Source organism: Corvus kubaryi, unplaced genomic scaffold (genome assembly GCF_017639235.1).
Source record: "Corvus kubaryi isolate FWS band 111438036 unplaced genomic scaffold, C.kubaryi_AGA036_p1.0 76, whole genome shotgun sequence".
NCBI classification, from domain to species: domain Eukaryota; kingdom Metazoa; phylum Chordata; class Aves; order Passeriformes; family Corvidae; genus Corvus; species Corvus kubaryi.
This window is the reverse complement of record NW_024582063.1, coordinates 8,308,910-8,334,400: the sequence shown is the minus strand read 5'-3', so window position 1 is coordinate 8,334,400 and position 25,491 is coordinate 8,308,910. Positions and strand designations below refer to the sequence as shown.

The 25,491-nt window shown below is 41.6% G+C and overlaps 1 protein-coding gene and 1 long non-coding RNA gene across 3 annotated transcripts in view; one reads left to right on the top strand and one right to left on the bottom strand.

Moving 5' to 3' along the window:
• Positions 1 to 194: 194 nt before the first annotated feature.
• PTPN14 (protein tyrosine phosphatase non-receptor type 14) overlaps positions 195 to 25,491 on the bottom strand; it is a 111,930-nt gene continuing 86,633 nt past the window's right edge. The window contains exons 12-19 of one of the 2 annotated variants that reach the window (XM_042051749.1): positions 24,129 to 24,207; positions 20,986 to 22,475; positions 18,215 to 18,358; positions 16,973 to 17,191; positions 13,338 to 13,466; positions 12,172 to 12,406; positions 10,032 to 10,195; positions 195 to 6,016 (exon numbers count right to left, since the gene is read on the bottom strand). In XM_042051749.1, coding sequence (XP_041907683.1) covers positions 5,888 to 6,016; positions 10,032 to 10,195; positions 12,172 to 12,406; positions 13,338 to 13,466; positions 16,973 to 17,191; positions 18,215 to 18,358; positions 20,986 to 22,475; positions 24,129 to 24,207 — 2,589 coding nt within the window. In that variant the 3' untranslated portion in view covers positions 195 to 5,887. Of the gene's footprint in view, positions 6,017 to 10,031; positions 10,196 to 12,171; positions 12,407 to 13,337; positions 13,467 to 15,274; positions 15,571 to 16,972; positions 17,192 to 18,214; positions 18,359 to 20,985; positions 22,476 to 24,128; positions 24,208 to 25,491 lie in introns of those variants that run through there. The other variant, XM_042051750.1, reaches the window with a different exon arrangement.
• On the top strand, positions 5,951 to 12,924 carry LOC121675916. Its single transcript, XR_006020279.1, has 2 exons — positions 5,951 to 6,468; positions 11,241 to 12,924. It is a non-coding gene; the product is annotated as an uncharacterized LOC121675916 (long non-coding RNA).

Here is a 25,491-nt window from a genome sequence, read left to right as displayed (position 1 = left end):
AATTGGATTAGCTGAACATGAGGCACCAGTGGGAGCCTTGCCCCTGTGAAACTTGGATTCCTATTTACAGAAGGTTATTCAAAGCTCACTGTGGGCCTGGCTGTGCCTATCAGTTTAACATGGGAAACCAACTGAAGCAGTGTAGGTGCAAATACAAAACCCTTAAGCTGATACAGAAAAGAATACAAACATTGTTTTCCTTGAAAAAAAAAGTTTTATTGTATACTGTGAATATGAAGGACAGATTTACCAAAAAAACCTTAGTGACTGAAGACATTCTCACATTTGCAAAAGCATGTAAGAAACTATTTACACAAAGGCAGTGAAAGGGGTAAAAAAATTATTGCAGTCAATTAATGCTGATAGAACTTTTTATTATAAAAAGAGAAAGAAAAGAAACAGTGCAAAAATACTGTCAAAAGTAATCAGTTCTATACACAAGATAAAACTGATAAGCATAAGCTTATGTACTGATATGAATAATACATTAGAATATAAAATAGCATGCATAGATTTTTTTTAAAGGCTTTCAAATACCATAGAATAGTTCTGCCATTCAGCCCTAACAGGAGGGAGTGGAGGCAGGAAGGGCACATAACTGATGTCCCATTACAAAATGTGTACATACAATGAGATGGTGAGATTCAGATCACTGTTTTGTGCTAAACTGTCAGGTACAAAATTACAGAACAAAACAGAAGGCATCAAAATACTGAAGTAAAACAGGACAGTAAAATCCAGTGACATAAACATGTTATCTCATTTAACACATTCCACACAATAACATATGGGAATATTACAGTCATCTGCATGTGTAAACTTTTTCCTTTGTAAAATAGCCAAAGAAAGGTACTTTACTAGTGAGGAAAATGTGTTTTCCATATGGAGCAATCTCAATAGTCTAAACATCCTATTACCAGTGTTTCTGGCACTCAAGATTTGCTTTCTTTTGAAGACCAAGCAGAAGCAAGAAAATACTTTCATTTAACATACACAAAAAGGAAGTTCTTATACATTACATCTGTAAGTTGTGGAACTCACCAGCACAGGACATTGTGAAGGCCAGAGGAATAACTGGCTTCTAAAGAAAAGATAATGGGATTTGTGGAAGATGGATCCATCAGTAGGTACTACACAGAGTGAGCAGGATACAGCTTTGGCCTCAGGAAGCCCCTAAAGCAGGGGCCCAGAGGGGCTGAGAACCCTTTTCTATACACATCCCTATTTCTTTCTCAACTACCAGCCACTGTCTAACTCAGGGGGTGCGCCCCAACCTGACATGGAAACAGTTTGTGGGAAGCATTCCTCTTTTCTGCCTGTGTGCCTAATCAAGGAACACCACCCCTGAAATACCTGGAAATGACTGTCCAACCACTGAGTCCTTACCCAGGTGAATCAGTGGCAGTCCTTCCTTTGCTGTTATATAGTGCTGGAATTCTCCAGTGGAAGCTGCAATTTATCACTTTACTGATTGATAAATAGCTGATTTCCTGTTCACTCTCCAAAGGCAAAGTCTTGTTGTTAAAGCACGTGGGAAACTCTCAGTGAGGGTGCACATAAAGCATGGGCAACAAAACTTAAAAAAAACAGCTGAGAGAAACCAATGCGACTGTAATCTAGGATACTCCAAGAACATTGAGTACATTTATTTACTTTTAATATTTATATAAACACTGCTATTTTTGAACTGTGCACTGTTTTTTCACAGTTTATTTATGGTTAATACCTCCATCTTGTTTGCCCCACAGCCATCTGTTCCCTTCCTCAAATCCCAACCCCTGCAAGCAGCTGCATGTATAACATCCTTCTCTCTAAAGACTTAGATGGCATCTATAGCTCCCTTAGCACCAGGTCCTACAAGAAAACCTCTCTAGAAGGCTAAGACCGAACTGGGGACAATTGCCTTTGGGGTTCTGGACTTGCAGCCTTTCTCTTATTGGCATCAAAACCTATCCCAAACTCCATATGCCTTGAAGTATACATCAGCAGCTTTATATTCATTTCTGTAGAAGAGTGGTCAAAGGCTGTTTTCACACAGTCCTTCCATTCATGGCCAGCTCAGTAATTTGTTCCTGCAATGTGACGCAGCCTTTATTTCCTGAAGTGAGCGCCAGCCTAGCATTCTTTTTTCCACCAAGAGAAGCAACAAAATTTAACTCAGACCTCCCTCAGTGATGCATGAGAGCTGCTACAGCAGAGATCAGCCTGATGATTCCACTTTCTGAGCACACAGAGCACAAACTGTTAGCAAGGCTGACAACAGCTAATTCAGTCATCATCTCCTCCCAGGAGACCAGCGGGAAGTCGGCTGTTGGAAATGCGGCATCGTCAGTAGCTGCTGAATTTTCCCTACAGATTTCTGTGCTGTATCCAAGTACAAGATTTCCCATCAGCATTTCTTTTAGAGTTGCTTGTGGACTACACAGACATAGCAGGTATTGGATCAAAAAAGTAATGTCCTGGCTCACAATGACAATAGCTATTGAAGCACTTGAATTGGAAAAGAGTAAGTCTGTGTTTTGCCATTTGCATTTCTGTTTGTTTACAAGAAAGTAATTTAAAAAAACCCCAACTTTTGAAATCATGCAAATATTTAATAGTATTTGTAGCTGAGGCAGCTGATTTAAATAAATAGAACAGAAATGCACTTCAGTATACTTCAAGGACTGTGTTGGCAATATGTTAAGTTCTCAGAGACATGTCTCTTGCCAGCTAAAATTAGTTTAGGGAATTTCTGATAAGGCTGAGCACTTAGGATCCCTGTATACCTATACAGGAAAATGTTTGTGGGAACAAGCTTAATCTTTCCTCAGGTAGTTGAGGACAAGAGGTGCCAAAACAGGCCTTTGTAGGACCTGAAACAAGTAGGACCTCAGCAGCTGATGTCCTCCATCCTCCAGTGTGAACAGAAACAGGATCCCCACAGCACTGAGAAGTGTCACAACTCCACTGTCATCTCTCCCATCGAACAACGGGAGGCATGAAATGTTCAGACTGTAACCAAAAATCTGATGCCAGTACCTCAATACTGTAGTTGGTAAGAGTTTAAATTAGAAAGGAAAAGGGTGTTAAATACAGATGAAGAGTGCACAAAAAGGAAAGTGGACACAATGGATTCCCAAGCCAGACTTACTCATCCACTGCAAGTTCTCTCTTGGAAAGCATCAGGGAGTGTAGGTCAGAGTGCAAGGTGGGTGCCCTGGGAGAAGACTGCTTGTGTCAAAATTCCTTTCATTGATGAATCACTGTGAGATTTTTCAATTCAGATTCCAAATGGATGAAACTGGTCTGAAATTACGGTTATGCTTTGATGTTAAAAAAACATCACAACAAACAGCAACTCCCAACTGTCCTTTTCTCCTCAAGGGTTCTGCTGTTTAAAAGTCTGCAGGACAGAAACTAAACAGCACTGTTGCTTTAAGACTCATGTGTTCATTCCTTCTATGACTAAGAAAATTGGATGCAAAATGCATTTTCCTGTCACTCCCTAAAGGTTAGGAAATACTGCCCAAGCAATTTTGGCCTGATAAAACTACAACAGGTTCAAAGTGAGAAGGTTCATTTTTTCCCTTACAAAACTGTATCACATTTCAACCATAAAACATCAGCATGCTGAGGGCTGCTTGTAAGCTGGGGTAGAAAAGAACCTCTGAAGACATGCACCAGCCCAATTCACTTATGATATTAACCGATCTAGTCAAGATAAAATCTAGCAGGGAAAAATACATTGAAGTCAGATGAAAGGAAAAGTTTAAAATTACCGTTCTTTGACAATGAAAGGGAAAAAGTGACTCACATTGGCCTCTATCTACCATACCAGCCACATTAGGAGTTAATTGAAATGACTGTTTACTACATGGCCACTTATTTGGCTCATTAATAGGCACTGACTTAATTTGGAAAGGATTTTTAGTGCCTTTTTCTAATTAATGTTTTTCTAAGACACCTATGATGCATCTTTGCATAAAAAACATGTGCGTAATTTTCTTCCCTTCAAACACAGCTCTTCACACTCTCTTATGCAAGAACTTTCCTGTGCTCGTTGTAGCAGCAGAAATACACATTTCAGCCAAGAGCAGCTGAATAATAAGACATAGGAACAGATTCTTTTCCCTCCTGATTTTCTACTTCTCATATCTAAGTGGAGCAATGGGACTTGACAGCTCTGAGTTCAAACTTAATTCATCATTAGGAAATTATTCAAAAAGTTATAACGAGATAACTAATTTAATACACTTTGCTTCAAGGTTTATTCCTTGGCTTTTTTCCCAGATATAAAGCATCTCTCTGCAATTATCATGCAGATGCTGCTGAAAAGACTTTAAATGGTTGCTGCTAATTTAACAAGAGATATGTTGGCACTGGCAGAAGAAATTAGAGGAAAACTGAAGTTGACTGAAAACTCAACTGATCCCTAAAAAGAACGTGGTCAAGGTATTACAGCAAAATAATTCCTCTCCATTTGTTGGGGGCTACAAGTCTTCACCAGAATCTTCGTCACCTCATTAGGCCTGTATTGCAAAGTACCAAATCAACACAGTGCTGTTTTAAACATATTTGAGAAACAGTCTGGTACAGAACCTTAGCTTCAGCTCCCCACTGATTTTAGTCCCTTTAGTGCTGAAATTACGAGTGCTTGTAGGCTTAGGCCTTTGTACATTGACCAGGGTTTGGAGGTGGGGATGCAACAGAAAAGCGACAATAGGATTAAAATATTGAAAGTATCTGGGGAAGGGATACTGAGAAAGGTGATTTCACCATGACAAAGTAACTGCATTGCATCATGTGCCCTGAGAGGCTGTGAAATCTTCACCCTTGAGAATTCTGAAACTGGATGTGACCATGAACAAGCCTATCCAAGTTTAAAGCTAGCAGTGGGGTGAGCGGGGCTGGGACCAGAGACTTCCAAGGCTCCTCTCTAGCCTGATTCATTCTCTAGCCATCCAACGATAGTTCACACATGAAAACTAAGGCAGCTGGAGATGCCTAATTTAAATGAGATTCCTTTTCTACAGGAGGTGAGCCTCAAGGCAATAATACTTTCAGTGTAATTCATGAGAAGGTGCTTGATATGGCTTTTTTTCCAGATACATTTGGTTGAATATCCTCTGCTGTTCAACTCTCAGTCCACCAGTTATTGGAAAGACTCATTCACTGACTTCAGCCTGCTGTAGATTACTGCACTTCACCCTACATTGCTTCTTATGAATCCCTTCAAGGGCTGCACACAGCAGCAGAAGGCCTCCTTTAAAAGATCCAGCATTGATTTTTCAAGGACTAATCTAAAACTGTAATTCTTGTGGAATTTGAATAGTTTAGCACCCAAAACTCTCTGTCCTCACAATGTCCTGTGCTTGAGCCCTCTGTAACGTGCCCACTACACGTGAAGAAGCTCAGGTCTCCATGCTGTGCACCCTTACCTTCCACTCACACAGAGCAGTAGCTGACATCTAGCAGGTCTTGTTTTTACCAGGGAAGACACATACTGGGTCCAGAATGTCCTTACGTGAGAAAAAGCCCACTGCCAAATAACTGTAGGTTTCAGAAGCTGTGTAGCAAAATAAAAGCCAGCAAACTACCTTTACAAAGGATTGCCTTCCTTACAGACATGTTACAATGCAGACCAGCCATGTCAAATGTGGTTCACTTTGAAGGACACTATAAGTTTTATGAGTTATTAAAGTAATTCAGAAGTTATTCCAAGAAAAATAAATTATATCTTGTATAAAATAATCCACGGGAGACTAGTAAAGAACCATCATTCCTTACTTTCAAGACAACTTTAAAAAGTGCAATATATGCACACAGTGTTGTCCAGGCAGTTCCCCTTGTTCATCAGTAAGGTTCAGTCAGATCCACAATGCTGGGTCTGGGATATTTGAAAAGATTAAATAAGTCTCGAGTTTTGCAGGAATTGTATGAGCACTTGGTAGACAAATTTGTACTGGGCTATGGTCTGGATCATAAACACTCTCTGCTCCCGCAGGTGTCTCAGCATCACAGGAACGTCCATCTTCTGTAAAGCAAAGGGAAAAAAAAAAGCATAAGGATCTGGGTTTATTAAATCAAACAATCACTGTCTCAAATATCAGTTATCTGACACAGGGAGCTATACTATAGGTTCCGTGGACAAAACTAAATGTGCAGGCAAAGATACAGATCCTTTCACTAAAGGAGAAGGGAACTCACTGCCACCAAAAGATCCAGGAACTCCCAACATCTGACTTCCCACAGTCAAGTGTATGTTAGCAAATAATGCTCCAGGAGAAATAGGTCTGTAAAGTGAAACAAAGACCCAGTATCCACAACACGTGTTTTGCAGACTCCAGGCCAGCATCAGTTTGTTGCCACCTTCTGAACATCCCCTGGGACACATTAGGGGTTCTCCAAGAAGGCATCTTCCAGCTTAGTTTCATCCAAAAGAAACTCACTCGTGTGCCCTGAAAATGCTCTGCAGCAGGAACTGAAGTGAGTAGGCAGAGATAAGGAGATCTACTGGGAAAGCACATCCCTAACCCCATTGAGCCCACTGGGGCACAGACAGCCTGTAATGGTCTGAACTCAAAACCAAATGAGTTCTGTGAAACAGAGGCCCATGAGGTGAAGTGTTAGAAATCACTGCACATTTCATTAGGATGCTATCATCAGATTTCTGGCATTTAGGGAGCCAAAAACCTATGATGCTGTTGTGTTTTATCTGTTACAACAGGTACACGAGGAGCTATTGAGAAGTTGTTGAGCCATGAAGCTCAGCCTGCCAGGCTCAAATTCAAGCAGCGTGTAATGTGAGCCAAGCTGAGGGGCACAAACCTTCTATGGCAGCAGTAAATGTGAGCACTAAGATACATACTGGTTTTGAGGAAGTTCTTAAGCAGTTCAAGATATAAGACTAAAGAACAGCTACCCTATCAGGCAACATAAACTGCACTTTGTAATGCCCACTTGCCATTGCAGAAACACCAAGAGAAACTTAGCAAGTCTTTTGACTGAGATTGCTGCTAAGCCTTGGAGGCCCAACTGAGCATGGAATCTGCTTCCAGGCACATCTGAAGTTTCCTGGAAAGTTTAAAATAAAAATCACGCTGCATATCCATTTCTGTCCATATATATAAAACTCAGAATCTCCATTCCATGTAAACAAGTATTAACTCATAGGCTATCACTTTCTGAAAACAAGGCCAAATATTCTGCCACATAGCCCAACAAGCTGTTATAAAAGGACATCTCTAGAGAGCCAACAAGTGTAAATATTTGGGATGAGTAATGCCATATTATTATCAAACAGGTGCAAAGAAAAATGGAAGCTCTTTCCAGTTAACTTGGCTAACTTGGAGAAAGCCTCCCTGTGGACTCAGATGCTTATGAAAGCCACATGGTCCTTGCTGAGCAGAGTCATGTGGAACCTGATCTTACCTGAACAACTACAGCAAAAATGTAGGCCAGCTTTGACCTGCACATCATGTTTGTCCCTCAGCAGCTCATTGGTTTTTAGTAGGCACACTGTGTTCCATGCACCTCCTCAAAATGGAGATGGCTTTGCCTTATTTCAGAAATGGAAGAAAACCTCATCCTGCCTATTCAGCCTTGCTATTTATAGACAGCTTAGTATTTAATTCCAGGTAAGCAGAATCCATAAAGTCACCTTCATTACAATGTTCATATTAAAAAAAAAAAAAAAAATTATATATATATATATATATACACACACACACCACACACACACCCCTAATGCTTTGCTAAGCTGGCACTTGCAAACAGATCAAACAAAAATGCTAACTCCTTTCTGCCTCCCAAAGTAAAGACCTCCCATGTGAAAGCATGCTGTAGATGCAATCATGAGTTAATGTCCCAGTGCCAAGTCTGGACTAAAAGTTGATAGAGCAGGTTCTCAATTACTTTCTCGTACTACGTGTCTACAGCAGTAAGGATGTAATGACATGACATTTACATGCCATGCAGCAGTTACTGAAACTCTACCCCTGCAATGAGATACAGCTTTAGACTCAACCAGCCATTGCCCAGAAGCCACAGTGACTGAAGCTGTATAGAATTTGATTAAACATGGCTTTTTACCTAAATCTGAAACCTCAGGCTCAAGAGTTCTGGTTTTTGTTCCAGCACTGCTGCAGGCTTTCCAAAATAGTCTGTATCAAAATTTTCAAACTCTGATTTTCTCTCACTGCTAAAATGTTAATACATTTATTTGCTAGGACACTTCTGTGAAAACCAATTCCTAAGACTAAAACATTTTAAGCGATAAGTAATTTTATTTCAGGAAGAAACCCCAATCAATTCTACTACAAAATAAACAAATGAAAAGGAACCCCTCTGTGCAGAATCTGTCACAAACTGAAAACATGCTGTCAAGATTTTTAATCTTTTTTTAAAATTAGGTTTTAAAAAACCAAAAACATTAACTTGGTACAATCTAGAGAAACAAAACCCTTAATGAAAATTGTATTTAATGTTAATGATGATTTTCATTATTAATCAAGACAAAAGAATGCTTTAATTAAGGGACATCAGAGAAATCCTTTATTATCGAGCACTACCATCAGGACCTAGTGAAGTTCATGAAAACTCTTATGAATGATGTCAAGGCTGAACCTCATGCTTAGATGTTGAGGTGCTGCCTTTGCCAAAGCTACTCTTTGCCCAATGGGTGACTTAAGTAAACCACAGACTGACTTCTGTAAACTGAGGTGGCCAGACGCTGTTGCACAACCTTTAGAGTTTGCTTCTGTGCACATACAGAGGATGCTGTAAAGCAGACATGGCTACACTGATGCTCACAAGCAATTCAGGGATGGCTTTTTTAACTCTCCAGCTTTCCTCTGGCATGCAGAAATTTCATGGCTGTTGTGTGAACAACAGAAGCAGTCACTTCCACATGCCAGTGCATAAGGAAAGTAAAGCAGGCTCAAGAGTCGGTGCCATTGCCCCACACCAGAGCAGCTACTGAGCAGCAGCCAGCACTGGGAGGCTGCTGGGTTCCCAAGACACATCGCTGTGGGCCCTTTCTTGGCCAAGCTACCTTCTTTCCCTTTCTCCTCCAGATGCCACCACCCCCCCCGACACCTCCCACTGCCAATAAAAAGCAAGAAAACAAAGTGTCAGCTGTGACACAGATCTACAGGACACCTTCACCTTCGGTGTGGCCCAAGCAGAGTTGGAGGAGGTTTGTCTCAGCTGATATGAGCCCAGGATCTCTAGGGATCTTGTAACTCCAGAATGATGAGTTGCTGGAGTCCTCAGTCTTCCCTGAACTCACCCAGTGGCTGATTATTGGGAGGGGCAGATGATATATGTCTATTTGTCACTCTTTCTGCATTCTTATCTCTACAAGCAGCTTTGGTCTTTGAGCATTTTCTTTGGCAAGAGAAGCCCCTGGTTTCCATAGCTGTCATGAAAACTGTGTGGCACGTTGATAATCAAGATGTGATGTTCTTCCTAGACAGTTTCCCAGTAGCAGATGAAAAGCAAGTTGCTACCCATGGTTACTCTACTGGGGCTCTTAACTCCAGACTGTGTTACTCGTAATGCTGGCTGCAAATCCTAAAGCCCTATTCCCCACAGGAATACACTTATCCTTAAAACACAGTTAAGTTTCAGTCCAGGTGAGATTACAGTCCCTACAGGAGTGAGGAAGGAGCCCGAGGAGAGAATTTAGAGAGCAGAAAACTTCAGTTGAAAGAGCAAGGACATTATTCTCTAGCCTCTCTCAGGCAGTGCTTGTAAACACACTGTCTCTAGACTTTTAATTAAATACAGGTATGAATTAGACTAAATTCTTAAAAGAGAGAAGAAAGCCCTATCTTTGAATGTATTAAAATAATCCTAACAAAAAAACCCCCATAATATCAACTATACAGAAAACTACAGCAAGTAACCTGCCATGGGGAATCTCTGCCTGTCACATTGCTCACAGAGGTAGAGAAAGAAAGCACTTCAATGCCTTTTAATTTCAACCTCAGAAATGTAGCCAGTTAGCCAAGGGACAAGCTCAGGGTTTGAAAACAAAGCTGACTTACTTCATTATGCTCCAAGCAGCCAATCATGAGTTCTGTTAGGATGACCACTCCAGTCCTCCCCACCCCTGCACTGCAGTGGACCACAATGGGAGGGTTGCAGGTGTTGCTGCTGTCCAGCACGCTGTTGGTGTGCCGACGCACCGACTGTATCTCCTCCAAGTAAGCTGCAAGAGAAAATGCAGGCAAGGATGCAAACATCTGCATGTCTAAATGTAAAATTTAGGAGGGGAGGGAGAGACAGGGGAGAATGTGAAAAAGTTATTCTCTGTCAAAGTGGCAATAATTTACATTTTTTACAGCATAATAATTATCTTGGCCAGGGTGCACTGAACAGCACTGCATCCAGCAAGTACCAGCTGGGTGTCAATTATTACTTGGGAGTCTGCTCCTTTAAATTAAATAGTTCTTTTAAAAAATTAAATTCTGTTTTCCCCCTTGCAAATCTCCAGGTCCCCTAAGCAGATGATTCTAGACATTACTTACAGCAATTCCTGCTATTAACAGGCTGGGATCAAAACAACAGCTAAGTCCCATTGAAACTACTGCCTGTCAAAGCCAGTATCAGATGGGAAGCGAGCATCCATCTGCCCTGTTCCCTCTCTTCCTTCTCCCTTCTAGACTGTGACAGAATCTCCCCCTCACTCTCTGCTCAGGCTTTGTTTCTCAAGAGCTACAAGCCCTTCTGGGATATCACTGCTTTGTTTTCCCTGAAGCCATTTGTAGAAAGCTCAGGACTCAGGAACAGCTGCCTTGTGTGGCTGTCCTAGTGTCATTCAACACATCCTGCTGTCAGACCACTCTGAGAACCTCATGTGCTGGAAGCTCACTCAGCTTGCCAGCACTCCGAGTGGGAAGTGAGACCCGAGCTGCACTCTCCTGCTCTGACCCTTGGTGTCAGGGCACTGCAGCCCCAGCTGTCCTCTCCCCCCAGGCAAGATGGGGCTGGAGGCCTACCAACATCCGAAAAGCTGCATTTTAATGCACACAGGGAAACGGGACTCTAAGTGGTGGCAAACAATGGAAGAGAGGAAATGGGGACAGTTAGGTTCCAATTACTGCCATGCCCAACCACAGCAACTGGGGTTGGTAGGAGAAACAGAGTATGGAACAAATGAAGAATTGGGCAATAGCTTTTCCTTCAAGACAGATCCCTTGGCACTCCTTTGCTGAAACTGAAATGCCATTTTTTATTTTTTGCCTTGGTGACAGATCTGGGGAAAGGAGGATGCCCTACTTACATCAAGCGTGTACCATGCAAAGGAGAATGGATCACTAAAGGACTGTAGCTGTGGCAAGACTGAAGAGGAACTAATGGACCTTCCTGAGAGAGGACTTAGCTGCCACAGAGCTGCAGCTGCAAAACTGTCAGGAACTAAGAGGGCAGGCATCTCCAACACATCAGTATACCATGTTCAGACTCCTTCAGTGGTAATTTAAAGATTCCTGCATTGTTCTCTACTGTAGTGCCAGAGATGGGTCTTAACTAATGGTTGAATTCCTATTACTTAATATGGGAGGGCTTATTACTTGGCAAGAATCAGGAAGTGCTATCAACACATTACAGATCAATGAAATTGCTGTATTTTCAGAAATCCGTGAACCCGGACCATATGTAACTGGTCAGGCCCTTAAGCCTACCTGGGTAGGCTTAAGGGTACATGTGCTTACAAGGGTGGCAGTGAGCTCAGACTTACTGCAGGTGTGATAGAGCCCTCTGCTCTTTTACAGAAAGAAAAACTGGAGAAGATGCACCATATTTCACTAGCAACTCATCATCTCTCACCCAGACCTCTCTAACCACATTTGTATACAGCCTATTATCTCCTACACTCATTAGGGAAACAGCAGTAACTTTAACCAACAGATCAGCCAGCAGAAGTATCCTATTATTTAAAATTTCCTGAGTTTTTGGCACTGTTGCTTGGATTTTTCTTCCTGCTAATCACCTTAGCTCCTACCTCTTGAATCCCATTTTTTTCCTCCAAATTGCAGCGAAGTATAACTTAGTTGAAGCCTGCATATGCCACAGCAACAACTACTTGATATCACTCCCAGCTGTAACTAGGTACAGTGAACTGAATCCAGTGTGAGCAATCTTTTTCTTGATGTATTTTATCATGCAAATTCAAGAAAATCTTACATAAAAAGCCTTGGACTTCTTCTGGACACCCATGGTCTGGCCAGTCAGTATACTGCAAATGCCACACTGTCCTCTCTTGTCCAGAGAGAAGATGCTTGACCTTCAGACCAGTAGTTGCAAAGCAGCCAGAGTCTGTGCGGAACTTGGTTGTCACCTTGAACTTCCCATAAGTGGCTGAGCTGTGCTTAGAGCCCAGTTTAGGCCAGTAACGATGGCTCTTACTTCTTCCTCCCTCCTTAATAACAAAACAAGACAAAAAGCCGTTAGTTCCTGCAATTTTAATTCTCTACAAAGGGCATAAAACTCTGTGGATAAGCCAAGTATTCTTATTTTAAAGTACTACAACAACAAGGAGCATGCCACAAAGTAAAGAAAACACCCATTAAAACCTCTCAGCCATATAATATTTCTAAGTGTAAAACTACTTGAAGAACTGACTCTTGTCTCATGATGAAAGCCAGCTACTGCCTACAATACCTTGGTAAATACTCTCCTCGTGGGGAAGCCTCTCTTAAATAGAAGGAGAATCTCTTCAGCAGCTTCTAAGCGTCTGGTTTTGCTCAGGCTTGAGAACTGGACAGTGACTTGATGTGCTCTGCTACTCCCTGTGTTTGCTGAAAGCAACCAGGCATGAAGCCGAATGTGGTGTTAGTTAACAACGTGCCAGTTTTTACAACATAGCACATAGTTCTTGGATTACAATAGGAATAACTGTTTTGCTTGGCATAGGAATAAAAAGTTGTGGGGTGTTTTTGTTTGGGGTTTTTTTGGGTTTTTTTTACACGGACACTTCTATGGAAACAACAGCTCCTGGTCTCTTTTCAGCTGATAAGAGAGATGGTATGCAGAACTGGCCTTGGACGGTGTGGAAATCTCTGTCATTTTAACCAGGAGCAAGTTCAGCACTCTCACATTCCAATGGAAACATCTTTGTTTGGGTTGGCCCAAGCAGGAGGAAGGAGGGCTCCTGCTTGTTTCGCTTTAGCACTTGCCAAGCTGAGTGTCAGAAAGTTAGGAAGTGTAGTATGAGAGCAGTACAGGCATATGTTCAAACAGAGCCAGAGGAAAAGGGGATGTTGATAGAAAGAACAGGTTATTGGAGTGGGAAGTGATGATAACAGGAGATTTGCTCACATCAGAAAGAACTATTCTGTGGTTTCACGTACCTCCTCAGCTGTGACCATGGCTATAACATTCACCCCCTGTTCCCACACCATCTGCCAGAAGTCATGGCATGTGTGTGGCAGGGGCCCTTGGGTAGCAATGTAGTGCCACTCCTCTCCACCTACAGTCACCTGGGAGAGAGGGAAAAAGAAACAACCAGTCAGGGCCCAAATTCTCAGCAGCGTCTGTGCCAGAACTGCCTTTTAAACAAAAGAGACTACAGTGAAATCTTTACTTCTTTGTTCTTCTACTTTTGTTCAGAATTATGAACAAAAATCATCCTCTTGATAAGAGCAAATCTGACAAAACATAACCTTCAGTGTTTCCACATCCTGTCTTGATGCCCATAAACAAAGCTTTGGCCTAAATGCTGTCTATCTTTCTTGCCATTGCATCTGGATCATACAGATGAAAAGAAAACCAAACAAAAAACCAAACCAGCAACCAACCAAACAAAAAAAATTGGGGATTTTTTTGAGGCCCTGTGTCTGATATGGCTTAAGTACAAATAAGCAGCTGACTGACACCCCTGGGCTTGGTGACAGACCAAGAATGAAAGAAAAGCTAAGGACCAGAGGAGGTGCCAACATGCATTAAAAAGGCATTGCCCTGCTGCAAATTAACACAGGGTAGGTGCAGAATGCCTGAACACAAATGACACTGTGCCTGACGAGCTAAAGGCCTCTGCTGGTTCAGACTGCCCTCAATTATTTTCCATTCAGGCAAAAAGTGATTTATTAAACAGCCTCTTCCTACACTGGTCACTGCTGAAGATGCAGCTATGCCCACATGCTGCACATAGCAGAGCTTGACAGGCCTGTTGCCAGTTAGAGATGAGATCCAGACAGGCTTCATTTCAAGTTACTCTTCCTCACTTGTCTTGGGTTTTTCAGTTCAGAACCTAAAAACTACCATAAAGTAAATCCAGTAAACTGGCTACATTAAATGGCTTTCAAACACCATGAGAAATTTAAATTATCCAAAGCTGTAGTCATGTAAATCTATTTCCCAATACACAACTGGTTTACTAACCACATCTTACAGAAATACTTGTGTATTTGTATGACATGTAATGAAATTCTTTTCGAAGTATTAACACACAGATTTACACACTGTAAATTCTGTAGTGCCCTCAACAGAGCCAGCATTACCTTGCAGTTAGCCAGTATAAAACACAGCTTCATTTAACTGACAGAGGCAGTTAAAAAAAAAAATCACTTGTGTATAAAAAAAATCGTAATTTTATGACACATAATTTGCTATACATCAGAAAAGGCTTACAAAAAAAATTTTTTTAACATTTTACGTAAAAAGCCAAAGTGCTTTTAGAACTACTACATATCATTTCAAAAATATGCTTACCAGCAGAACCAGATGAACTAATTATTTTGGAAAGTTGAAATATTTTTCCTTCTCAGGCTAAGGCCTCCTAATTCTGTTTATTAGCCCAGAGCCACTTCTCCCAAAGTTATAAATCCCAGAGAAGAAGATTTACAACAAAAATGCTGACACATCCATAAATATCAACGTACTGGCAGACAACGCTACAAGGAACAATCAATAACTCTGACAGGTTCAACCATACACTGTGTTTGAGGTACAAGTCTTTGAATACATTTTCAGAAATAGAATCAATTTACTTGTTAGTCAAACAACTGTTTATTAAGCTGAGATGCTTGGGGTTTTACACCTGTAAATAACACAGTTTTTGTATGACAACAAGTTTCTCACTTCACTGAAAACTGTTCAACCCTGTACATCAGCTCCTTTTCTTTATTTCAGACTATGCAGCATTTTCTTTTTTGAATGATGGTTAAAAACTGCAAGACTAAAGCAGGCAGACTTCTCAAGTTCTTGTACTAGATGGGAATTAATACAAACTCTCAGCCCTAAACAGCATCCTGCACTTGGACTGATGGTCTGCAGCCATGAGTGCTAGTACAGTGTTACTGAGCTTTCTAAGTCAATACTGACCTGGCCCAAACAGTCAGATGAAGTGCTCTTAAGAACCTTTTTGCTTAATCCATAAATTTAATTACAATTTTTCTCTTTGTTATAGATGATGATCCTTGCATCTAACAGCAACAATCCATGGTAAATAAGCAGAGAATTATTGTAAAACTGCAGTGCTTGCAGACCAAGCAGTGGGAGCTGGAATCCTCCAGGCATGGATCTTATCAGGATGACAGAGGAGTCTTCTTTGTCTACTGACTTCTGGTCCAAATATCCAGCCTCCTGGCACGTGACATGAAAGGCCCATAAATAGTCTGAAGGGAATAGGATGCCTGGAATGTTTACTGCATTCTAATGCCCTAACTGCAGGAAATTAAAAATTAAATATTGGGCTGAAAACACAGACACACAGTGTGCTGCTGAGGTAAATTTCACAGATGCAATTTCACCTTCTAAGCAAAAGCACATCTGCTTGGCTTCTGAAAGCGCTGCTCCGAGTGCAGGAGGAAAACCCTGCCAAGGCCCTCTGTCAGGCATCAAAACACTGCTGCCTGTTCCTGGGTGCTCTATGGACACAAGATGTGTCTGTGTCCAACAGCGACACACAAGATAAAATGTGGACTCAAAATTAGCCAGGGAAAATGGCATCATTTAGGAATATCTTTTTTTTTTTTTTCCCTCCACCTAATTTGTAGGTGGAAAATTCTGGGCTCAGAAATTCATCATCATAGCAATGTCTGATTATGCTAAAACTCAGTATCTGCTTCCTACCAGGCTATGCAGAAAAGTGATAAACTGCCCAGATCCTGGTTCAGAAATTGTTTTGGACCACCAGGATTTAACAGTGTAAATCACAGCCAAGGCCACCAAGAGTCTTTAAACTTTTAAAAGGATTTTACTCAAGGAAAATATTAATTTAACAGGATGTTTTATTAATTATTTTTGAATTATTTCGTTTTAATTTGGATTTTGACAATGAGAAAACACAGACAACCCTCTCTTACAACAGAATCTGTCATCTGATGCAGGCAATTTCTGTTACTTCTCTCAGGGTACAGTAAAAGCCAACAGAGGACTTTGCAAATACTGCTGGAAGCTTAAAGAAAAACAAACATCTGCAGTCACTGGAGCATAGTTCACTGTTGAAACTGACCATGCTTGTAAATACAGTCAGATCATATCTTTAATTATTTCTATATTGAATTAACATGAAATCTGAAGTTTCTTGTTAAAAACATGACTTGAAACATGGAAGTTCAATGCAGTTTCCAGTCAGAGATGCAGGGATCTTATTAGTAAGTCAGTCCATACTTAAAAAAATTTCTTTCTCACTCTGCAGGTATTGTGGCTGATCTAATGCACTTTCATGAGGTTTAATAAACATGGCACCTCTTCCTACACTAACCAATAAAGCCATTCCACAACAAGCTGGCAGAGGTAGGCACAAAAAAGCCAGGATGCCTCTCTAAAATGACTTCCCAGTCTCCAGCAGTTAAATCAACTTATGCATGTTAGTCAATAGGGGACTTCAGAGATGCCCATGGTGACACACAAAGGTATAATGATGCATCCTAAACCTTTTCAGAAGCTCCAAAGGTAAGGAAAATGCTGCTGTGCAGCCAGAAATGCAAACAAAGCTTTAGCACACCTTCATTTGCCAAGCAAAACTCAAGCAGGCTTTTACCTTGATGTGTGAAGCATTGATGTAGCCTGTGTTATTTTCTTTGGTCGGCACCAGCTCCACTCGGTTCTCCTCATAAGGAATGACCTCTCTGATGCGGTTGCGCTCCGTGTTTTCAGGCAGGGCAGCAGTGGTGAAGATCCCATCTGCCTTTTTCTTTGGAATCTGCTCATACTCTGTAAACACCATCCCCTCTTCCAGCTTCCTCTTGAAGATTTTGCACTAGGATTTAACAAAAAGGAACACCAACCCATTAATGCTTCTGGGAAGAACATTTACCACTAGACCCATCCATCCATTCTTTGAATTCCAATACACAGCCATAGCATTCTCTCACTCACTCCTTCTGCAGTTATCTGAGGAAGTATTACACACTTATTTCTACCAAATGAAACCACAGGCAAATTTTTCAGTTTTACATTCCACCTCCACATTTTTGAAGACTGATAGCATAAAAAGCAAACCTGTGCTAAATAATCTTGGTTCAGTAAGAATTTGAGTACGAATACACAATTTCAACATAATAGGTATTTTAATTTTTTTTTTCCGGAAGAAGATTGTACTGCAAGAAGTGTGATGGGGCCCACATGTTCAAAATACTGCCTAACTCACAAGGATGCAATGTCTGTGGTTGAACACAACCCCACATACTGACAGGTGGAGGTGAAGTGCTGCTCCCTAAGTATCAGACAACACAAGGTTGCAAAATTCTATCCAGAAAACCAGAAAGATTCTTTGCAAATTTGCTTCTCAAATCTTAAGAGCAGCAACTGTTTTTAATTTCTGAGATTCCATATACACGCACGCACTCGTGTGTGCAGACATCAGGAGGCAAACAACTTCTTTTTTTTAAATTTAATCCCATTAGAGACATTAACCAAACTCCTCAGCTGTATCAGAACATGAAAGACAGTATCTATGGGTGAGCACTGCAGAACTTCGCCTGACCAAGTGAAAAATGTGCTAAGTGTTAGATTTACAGATTGATCTTGTACAACATTGTACAGTCAGGTGAAACAGAGAAGAGCCTCCATTTTCACTGACTTCAGTAAATGTTCAAGACATTTAATGCTTTGCCTCCATTCAAAGACATACCAGTGTTAGCCACAGACCTTTTGCATTAACGGCTCTGAAAACTTTTAAGAGAACATTTTTTCACATTTTAAATCAAATTTTAGTATTTTAGATACTTCATGCTGCTGGGAACAAAGGGAACAAGCAACATTTCACGAGGCTCCATCTTACCCTCTCATCCATTGGCACCTTGGCAACTTCATCCTGGCTGTCCTCCGGCACTGGAACCCTAGCAACTGACAGTCCGTTCAGTGCTGCCAACATCAAGGGCCTCTTCTGGGCCTCCAGGCCTGCCATCTTCTGCTTTTCTAGATTCTTTTGGCAAGAAAAGGCACGTTTTCATCTCTGTGTGATTATTTATAATGCCAGTAAAATGCTGGAATGTTTTTTTAATCTCCAAAATCTGCAACTCTCTGGCCAAGGAATGCAGATGATCACCATTAGCATCGTAAATTCAAATACAACCTCTATTCTTCCTGTTATTCCTCAAAGGCCTGCTCCTACATGAGCACAGAATTTTAATTTCAAAGAAGCAATCCCAGCACGTAACACAGTTTACACGCCACTAATACAGTCTCAAGCATTTTCCTGCAGACATTATTCTGAATGCAGGACCCAGAAAGCATCACCCTGTTACGTTAAAGTAGCACTACCAAAGCCAAGATACCTGGGGCATCTTTTAAAAAGCAGTAATTTCAATCTATAACAAGCACTAAAACACAGGCCATTGTTTCTCTTCTGTGATGGTAATACTTAAAATGAGGAGTCTTCTGATGCACTCAGCTTTTATGGTGATTCAAACAGCACCCATGATATATTTTGCACTAAAAACTGAGCTTGCATGTCCCAGAAACTGAATGCAACAGCAGCCAGGGAGGGATATTATTTATCATATTCATGAATCATAATATGGTATGGAGAACCAGAGCATGAATTTTAAATTCATCCTGCTGCCCCCTCCTTATGCCACTGGGAGCTGAAGCATCAAAAAAGACAGAGCATCTCCAGAAGTACCCAAATTAGGAATATTTTATTCCATTTCCTTAACAGCTCTTTCTGCTGGATTTGGAAGGAGGGATAAGCAGAAGGGGTGCCTGGTTCTCAGCACACATATGGAAGCTGTGGTCACCAGATGGGCCAAGCTCAGCTCCTAGAAACACACTACTGAACCTGAATGCCCTCAGACATACGTAAATGGCTTGATTTTTCAAAAGCTTGTGAGCTTTTTCCTCACCACTGGGTTCGCCAGAGCACTAAGCAAAAAAACAAACATCCAAACCACTCTGGCTTCTTTTTATACTTCCAGAAAGCAGGAAATGCAAGTATTTTTCCTTTGTTTGGGAATGTTATTTTTATTACTTCAAAGGTGAAAGAGAAGAAAGTCTGTGCTTAACAGGTCACGGTCACCAAATTACCATTAATGTAACACCTGATTTCTGTGACAAAAGGAAGGTCCCCCACATGTCAAGATTCCTGATCTAGGCTGAAACCACCTTAAAAGCTTAATGCTAAGGCTACCCCTTTACTTTCAAAACAACAACAGAAAAAGGGACCTTTTGACCAAAGTGATCTGAATGGCTATTGCAGAGGAAGAATATTCAAACATCTAAGATCTCTTCCCACCTTCATTTCCATCCTAAAATCCTGTAGGCTCCTGCTTTTCACTAATTTTTCTTTCCTCAGAAGATCAAAAGAGCATATGCATGCTTATTGCTATGTCTATTCATTAATGAAAAATTATGTTTTATAGTCAAGTATCTATTTTACATTAAAGTTTTAATTTAAATTTAAAGTTTAGGAGTTGGCAAGGACTAAATTCAGTCTCCATGTTGCAATTTAGTAGCTCAGGCTTTATTGCTAACAATTACATCAGCACAAGGATGCCCAATGGACAAGAATAATGTTTAGAAAATTTCTTGAATATACAGTAGTATTTAAATCTAGCAAGTTATTGATCTTGTACAGTACAAACTCTTTTCTGCTTTGGACCATTTAGGTGCTTTATTAATTTGTTTCAGGAATTGTTTTTGTTTCAGACCTCAGTGCTGAAAACAAGAACTACAGCATACACTTTGGTTTCTGTGACTGCATCTGTACTGCTCACAGCACTAGAGCAGCTACATATGTAGGTCACTAAGTGATAAGCACCCCTCATATTTCTGTCATTGCCTTTAAATACTTCTTATTTTAAATTCATTGCAAGTTTAACAGAACCCTATTTCTCATACTTGAGTGCATTTTTAAAAAAATAAACAATCCAGATGCTCAACCACACAGCCTCTACATCTGCTGCTTCTCTATTTAGATATCCGGTTCCTCAGTTACTGGCAAAACCAACAATCCATACTCTAGAGCTACCAGAGTTTTATTCAGACAACTATGTTACATAAAGAGGCAGGAAACGGAATTAAAGATTGATTGCAAAAAATCCTGAGTTGCCATTATTATGTGATACTTCACGTGACATCCTTGCAAAGGAGGAATAAAACATCAGTGCCAAAAACACAACCTCCCACCCATCTCAGCAAACACATTCCAGACTCGCCCTGCCCTCAAATCCTGAAGGGAAGCAGGCATCAAGGGGGGCTTTGACATCAGCCTCCTCGTCCCTGGCTGCATGCCCTGCCACCTACCTCCAGCCAGCACTGCTGCCAGGGTGGTGGCATCCTCAACTGGGTCAGACACAGGTCTGGCCAGCAGCCAAAGAGCCACAGCTGAGGAAACAGACAAGCCCAAGCAGTGCATGGATCAGCCCCCTTGAAGGCCCACAAAACCAAATTGTATGTGGCACTTAATATCACATTTCCCAACTTTAAGCAAATCCACAGCTTCCCACCCACATGTTCCCCAGAGCTTACTGACCCAACAGTTTTCTGATACGGAAGTTGACCTGTGTGATTACTAATTTCCAAGAAGCCACCGCAACAGAGGAAGGCACTTACCCTCATCATGATCTCTCTTTCTATAATGCTGTCCTCGATAGAAAACATTTCCGACACGGGCCTTTCCTTGACCGGTTCTTTCTTGACCCGCTCCTTCACGCTGGTGAGGTCAGGCTCTGAGATAGAGGGCCCCAGGGAAGACCCATTTATTGCCACTTGATCAGTTCGAGAGACACTGATGGCTTTGGAAGGCCCTGGCCTCATGGCCTTAGCCCTGGCTACAGCCACAGAAATGCTAACGTGGTCCTGCCTCAGTGCTCCGTTGCTGACACTTTTACGAGGCCCAGGATACTCTGGAGGAGGTTTATTTGGTATTCTAGCCAAGGCAGCTTGCAGCTGAGCACTGTACTCCATGTTCTCATGGAGGGCTGTTATCCGAGACACAGATTCTTGGGTTTCTTCCTCCTCTTCGCTTTCACTGCTGTGTATCAGCATTGTGGCATCAGAAAATGTCTTTTTGTGGTGGTAATGAGGAACTTGCTGAACCTCGTGCCCCATTTGAACCGACTCTTCCGGCTGCACCTGCTCCCGCAAAGTGTTCCTGCGTGGCAGAGGGGCGTTCAAAGTTTTTAAGGCCATGGCTTCTATCCCACGCACCATATTGCTGATGACCTCCAGGCTGTGGCGCTTGTTCACCGCCGCGTGATGCTTCACGGCCATGAGGGGCTCGCTGACCTCCTGCAGTGACTGCCGCACCACCGGCGAGCTGTCCTCCTGGAAGGTTTTCACCGAGAGCTGGACCTTACGAGTGACCAAGTCAGGGCTGCTGCCACTGACGTACTTGTGCCGGTGGCTGGCCAGGTCGGGCGTGCTGGTGGCCGGACGCGGGCGTGGGTATGGAGGCGGGGGTCTGAAGAGATAGTTCTTTAACATGTGGGCAGTGTTGTAGCTCTGGCTGCTCTGCAGCTGCATGTTGGCAAGTTCTGGGGTGCTGACCGTGTGGGATATGGCACTGGCTGCTGTCTTATTCTGAGCAGCATTGTTAGGGTTCATTTGGTCAGATGGGGCCACAGGTTTGTTATAGCCACCCCCCTGGGGCCCGTAGGTGATCGTGTAAGGGTGCCTCTCTCGAATCTCAGGCTGGCTGTAAACTAGGTCTTCCGGCTGGTTATAAGCATGTGTGTTTCCAATATTGAGATTCCTCAAAGACTGACTTTGGCTATCCATCTGGATCACCCCTCTCTTCATTTGCCTCATGACAGTTTCATAATCTGGAGTTGGCCTGTAAGATGGGACGATGATTGCACTATGTCTGTGGCTGGGGATGTAGTCTGCTCTCATGATGTCGCTTCCCGGGATGCTCAGATTTGAGGACATTGGAGATGCCTGGATGAAGTTCTGTGAGCGATTGAGAGAGTTCATGCTGTGGGCACTGCATACACTCCCATTGGGTCCATTACCATTCAAGTAGCTGAAGTCCATTGGACACCTATCCAAACTGGTCTGAGACCTACAGTAGAAAGTTTCTTCATTTCCATGGAAAATGCTATCTGTGTAGAGCAGAGAGAGAAATGTTGACAATTTTAACCCACAAGGACTCATCCATTGTTAACAAAACTTCAAATGCAGTCTGCAGCAGTGAGTACAGAGACAGCTTAGTGCACAAGTGCAGGGAACATTCGGTCTTGGGAGCATCCTTGAGCCACTGAAATAGAACTAAAGCAAAGCTACTAACATAAACACTCCCAGCACTTAGCAAAATATGGTAGTAGTTCAGATCCTTGTGGGAAACATGAAAGAGGAAAGAGAGGAAGTGTTTTTGCCTGAGGTGGCAGGGAAGAATAAAGGGGCATCTCCTCCCTCAGCGTCATGGAAGGGTTGACTGCTGCTGACACCTTAAAACTCCAGCGCTGCGAGCATACAGTTAACCTGAAAAATTCTCTTGTCTCTTCTGTTGATACACAGCTGTCTGAGATTCATAGTAGCAGAGGACTGTGAAATTGGAAATCCTACTTTAGACCAATCAACAGTTTTGAGGATCTGAAGTATGACACAGCTGGGTGATCAAAGCTCAGGGAAAAAAAAAAGAAAAAAAAACCCAAATAACAAACCACCCTACAGATGCACTATAGAATGTTAAATACTTCAGCAAAGCATATCTTTGCTGAAATCAAGACAGTAAAGATCATATCCCTGGGTCACAACTTTAATGCAAGACTCTCTCTGCTGAAAATCTTGTAAGAAAAAAGTAACAGTTCCCCAAACTCAGAAATCAGCTAGTTCTTTGAAAATATAGAAAAGTCTGTTGTAAACCTAAGGGAACTTGACAATTCTTCTAAAATTGAGAATATCCTTCACAGCCTCACCTTCACAATAAACCAGTAGTAGCCACTAAGTCACATCTACTGTATGCAAGGAACTCTACTGAATGGCTCCTTTCAAAACCTATCAAATTCTACCTTAAAAATAGTCAGATCCCACAACCTGAAAACACTAACAGGTGTGACTGAGAGTTCCTCTGCTCGTGAGAGCACTTCAGCTGTACCTCTCATGAACTGCAAAGAACAGCCTAACAGACCTGGCTATGTGTATTCCAAAAGGTGGGGTGGTTAAGGGTGTGAGACTGAAGGTGTTTAGGAGCTGGGCTCCATTCCCAGACTTGATCAAAGTAACCTGGCACAACCTCTTAAAGAATTTATTTGTCAAACATGGGCGTAAAAATAGTTAACCCTCCTTGTGTCCATAAGGCTAACAACACAGGCAGATGGTGGTGAAAAATCAGCAGAAAAGATTGTCTACAGACACAGTTTCATGGACGGAACATTATGATTTCTCCTACAATAAAAGCTTTTTGCTGTCTCCTTTTTCCTCACTTGGTTTCTCTCCCTGGCCCCAGCTGGCACTGCCTTTGAGTACAGCCATCATACTCCCTTTAGAAATTATTTTTTCAGCTCACTGAACTGGAATACCAAGTTTAAGGTCCATATAATCATACACAGATATTTTAAGGAAATTTGAAAACTGAAATTGGACTTGAAACAGAAGACTTACTGCAACATTAACTATAAAACTGCTAGTTCTCCTGCAGCAGCAGCTCCCATTTGACCATGACGGCATTATAAATCTAGACACAAAGCTTAGGAGCTGCTTTGAATACACATAAAATCGAAGTACATTAAAGGCAAAATATATGCTCTAAGTACCTTGTGAATTATGTGTTTCAGTGTAGTGTTCTCCACATTGGACATGCATAGGAGGCAGTATAAAAGGATGTTGTCTTGGCTGAAATAAAAGAACAAGGGGAAAAAAGAAAAGTATTAGAACTTCATTTGCTACAATTTTTGCAACTGAAACAGGAAAATGGTTCTATGCCCTTTCCACTGAATACTGCTCTTTCTTACCCAGCCAAAGACACGTCTTGGCAGTTCCTTACGGAACAGAGAATAACTTTTTGTAAATTGCTTGCTAAATTTTGTTACAGAGCCCAAAGCTGACCAGTTAAGACTCCTTTAAGCTCAACCACTTCAGAAAACAACATCCACAATTTCAGCTCTTTTAAAATTCTTCACATTTTCATTAAAAGCCCTTGCCCTTGAAGAATTAAATCCAAACAAAACAGACACCTAATCGGGACAAAAGCAGAGATGGAACAAATTCAAGGACTTAGGACACTGTTACACAAGCAATAGGCTTAAAATAACTCTGTAAATTACATGAACATTGAATTCCTTAGATAATAAATTCGAGTTTACTCCAATAATCTGCACTGAAACAAATTTTTTAACGCAAGTCTCAGAGGGGGCAATTCAGCATGAAATCAGCAGGATCATTTCAGGAAGAATAAATCAGAGCTGATGCCATATTCCCCAGCTTTGTCCCTTGGTAAACTGACCTGTTTTGCAATTCTACTTTGCCACCTGCACTGCAATGTCCTGTCTGGTGTCACTGAGCAAAGTTTATGAAAACATATTTCAATACATGAAGTAAGCAGAAGGACAAGGAAGACACTCCTGTCTCATGAATGTGTCTTCCTTAACAGCAGAATAAGGACTTTTCCTCCAGGCTGATTCAAGTAGTTCAAACTATTAAGGAATACTGTGGATGCCCAAGGCAAAAAACCCCACATAATCTGCCTTTGTGTGCATACGCACCAAATGAGCACCATGCAAGTTTGCTAGTGAAGAGGGGGTGGGAAAGAAGCAAGATTTACATTTTCTATGTAAGTGGTGAGAAGGAATGAGAATCAAAGATACTCAGTATGAATTCTTGCATACAAAATAGCTGTGTTAAGCCAGAGCTGGAAAACAACAACAAGTATTTCTGCTACAAGAATTACTTCCAAAGGTGTAAAACCCTAGCTCACTGAACAACCTGGGCCAAGGAGACTGCTGTTGACAACCTTAGGAGGAGCTGAGGCTGGAACTAACCAAGATGCTGGAAAACCTAACAAATGGAGGGCAGAGGAAAAGTGCAAGGAAAGAGAATTGACTTCTACTAGGAATGTGTATACATCTGGAGCAGACAGTTTCCTTTGTGATAGATGTCATGAAAGGTATCTGCAAGAAA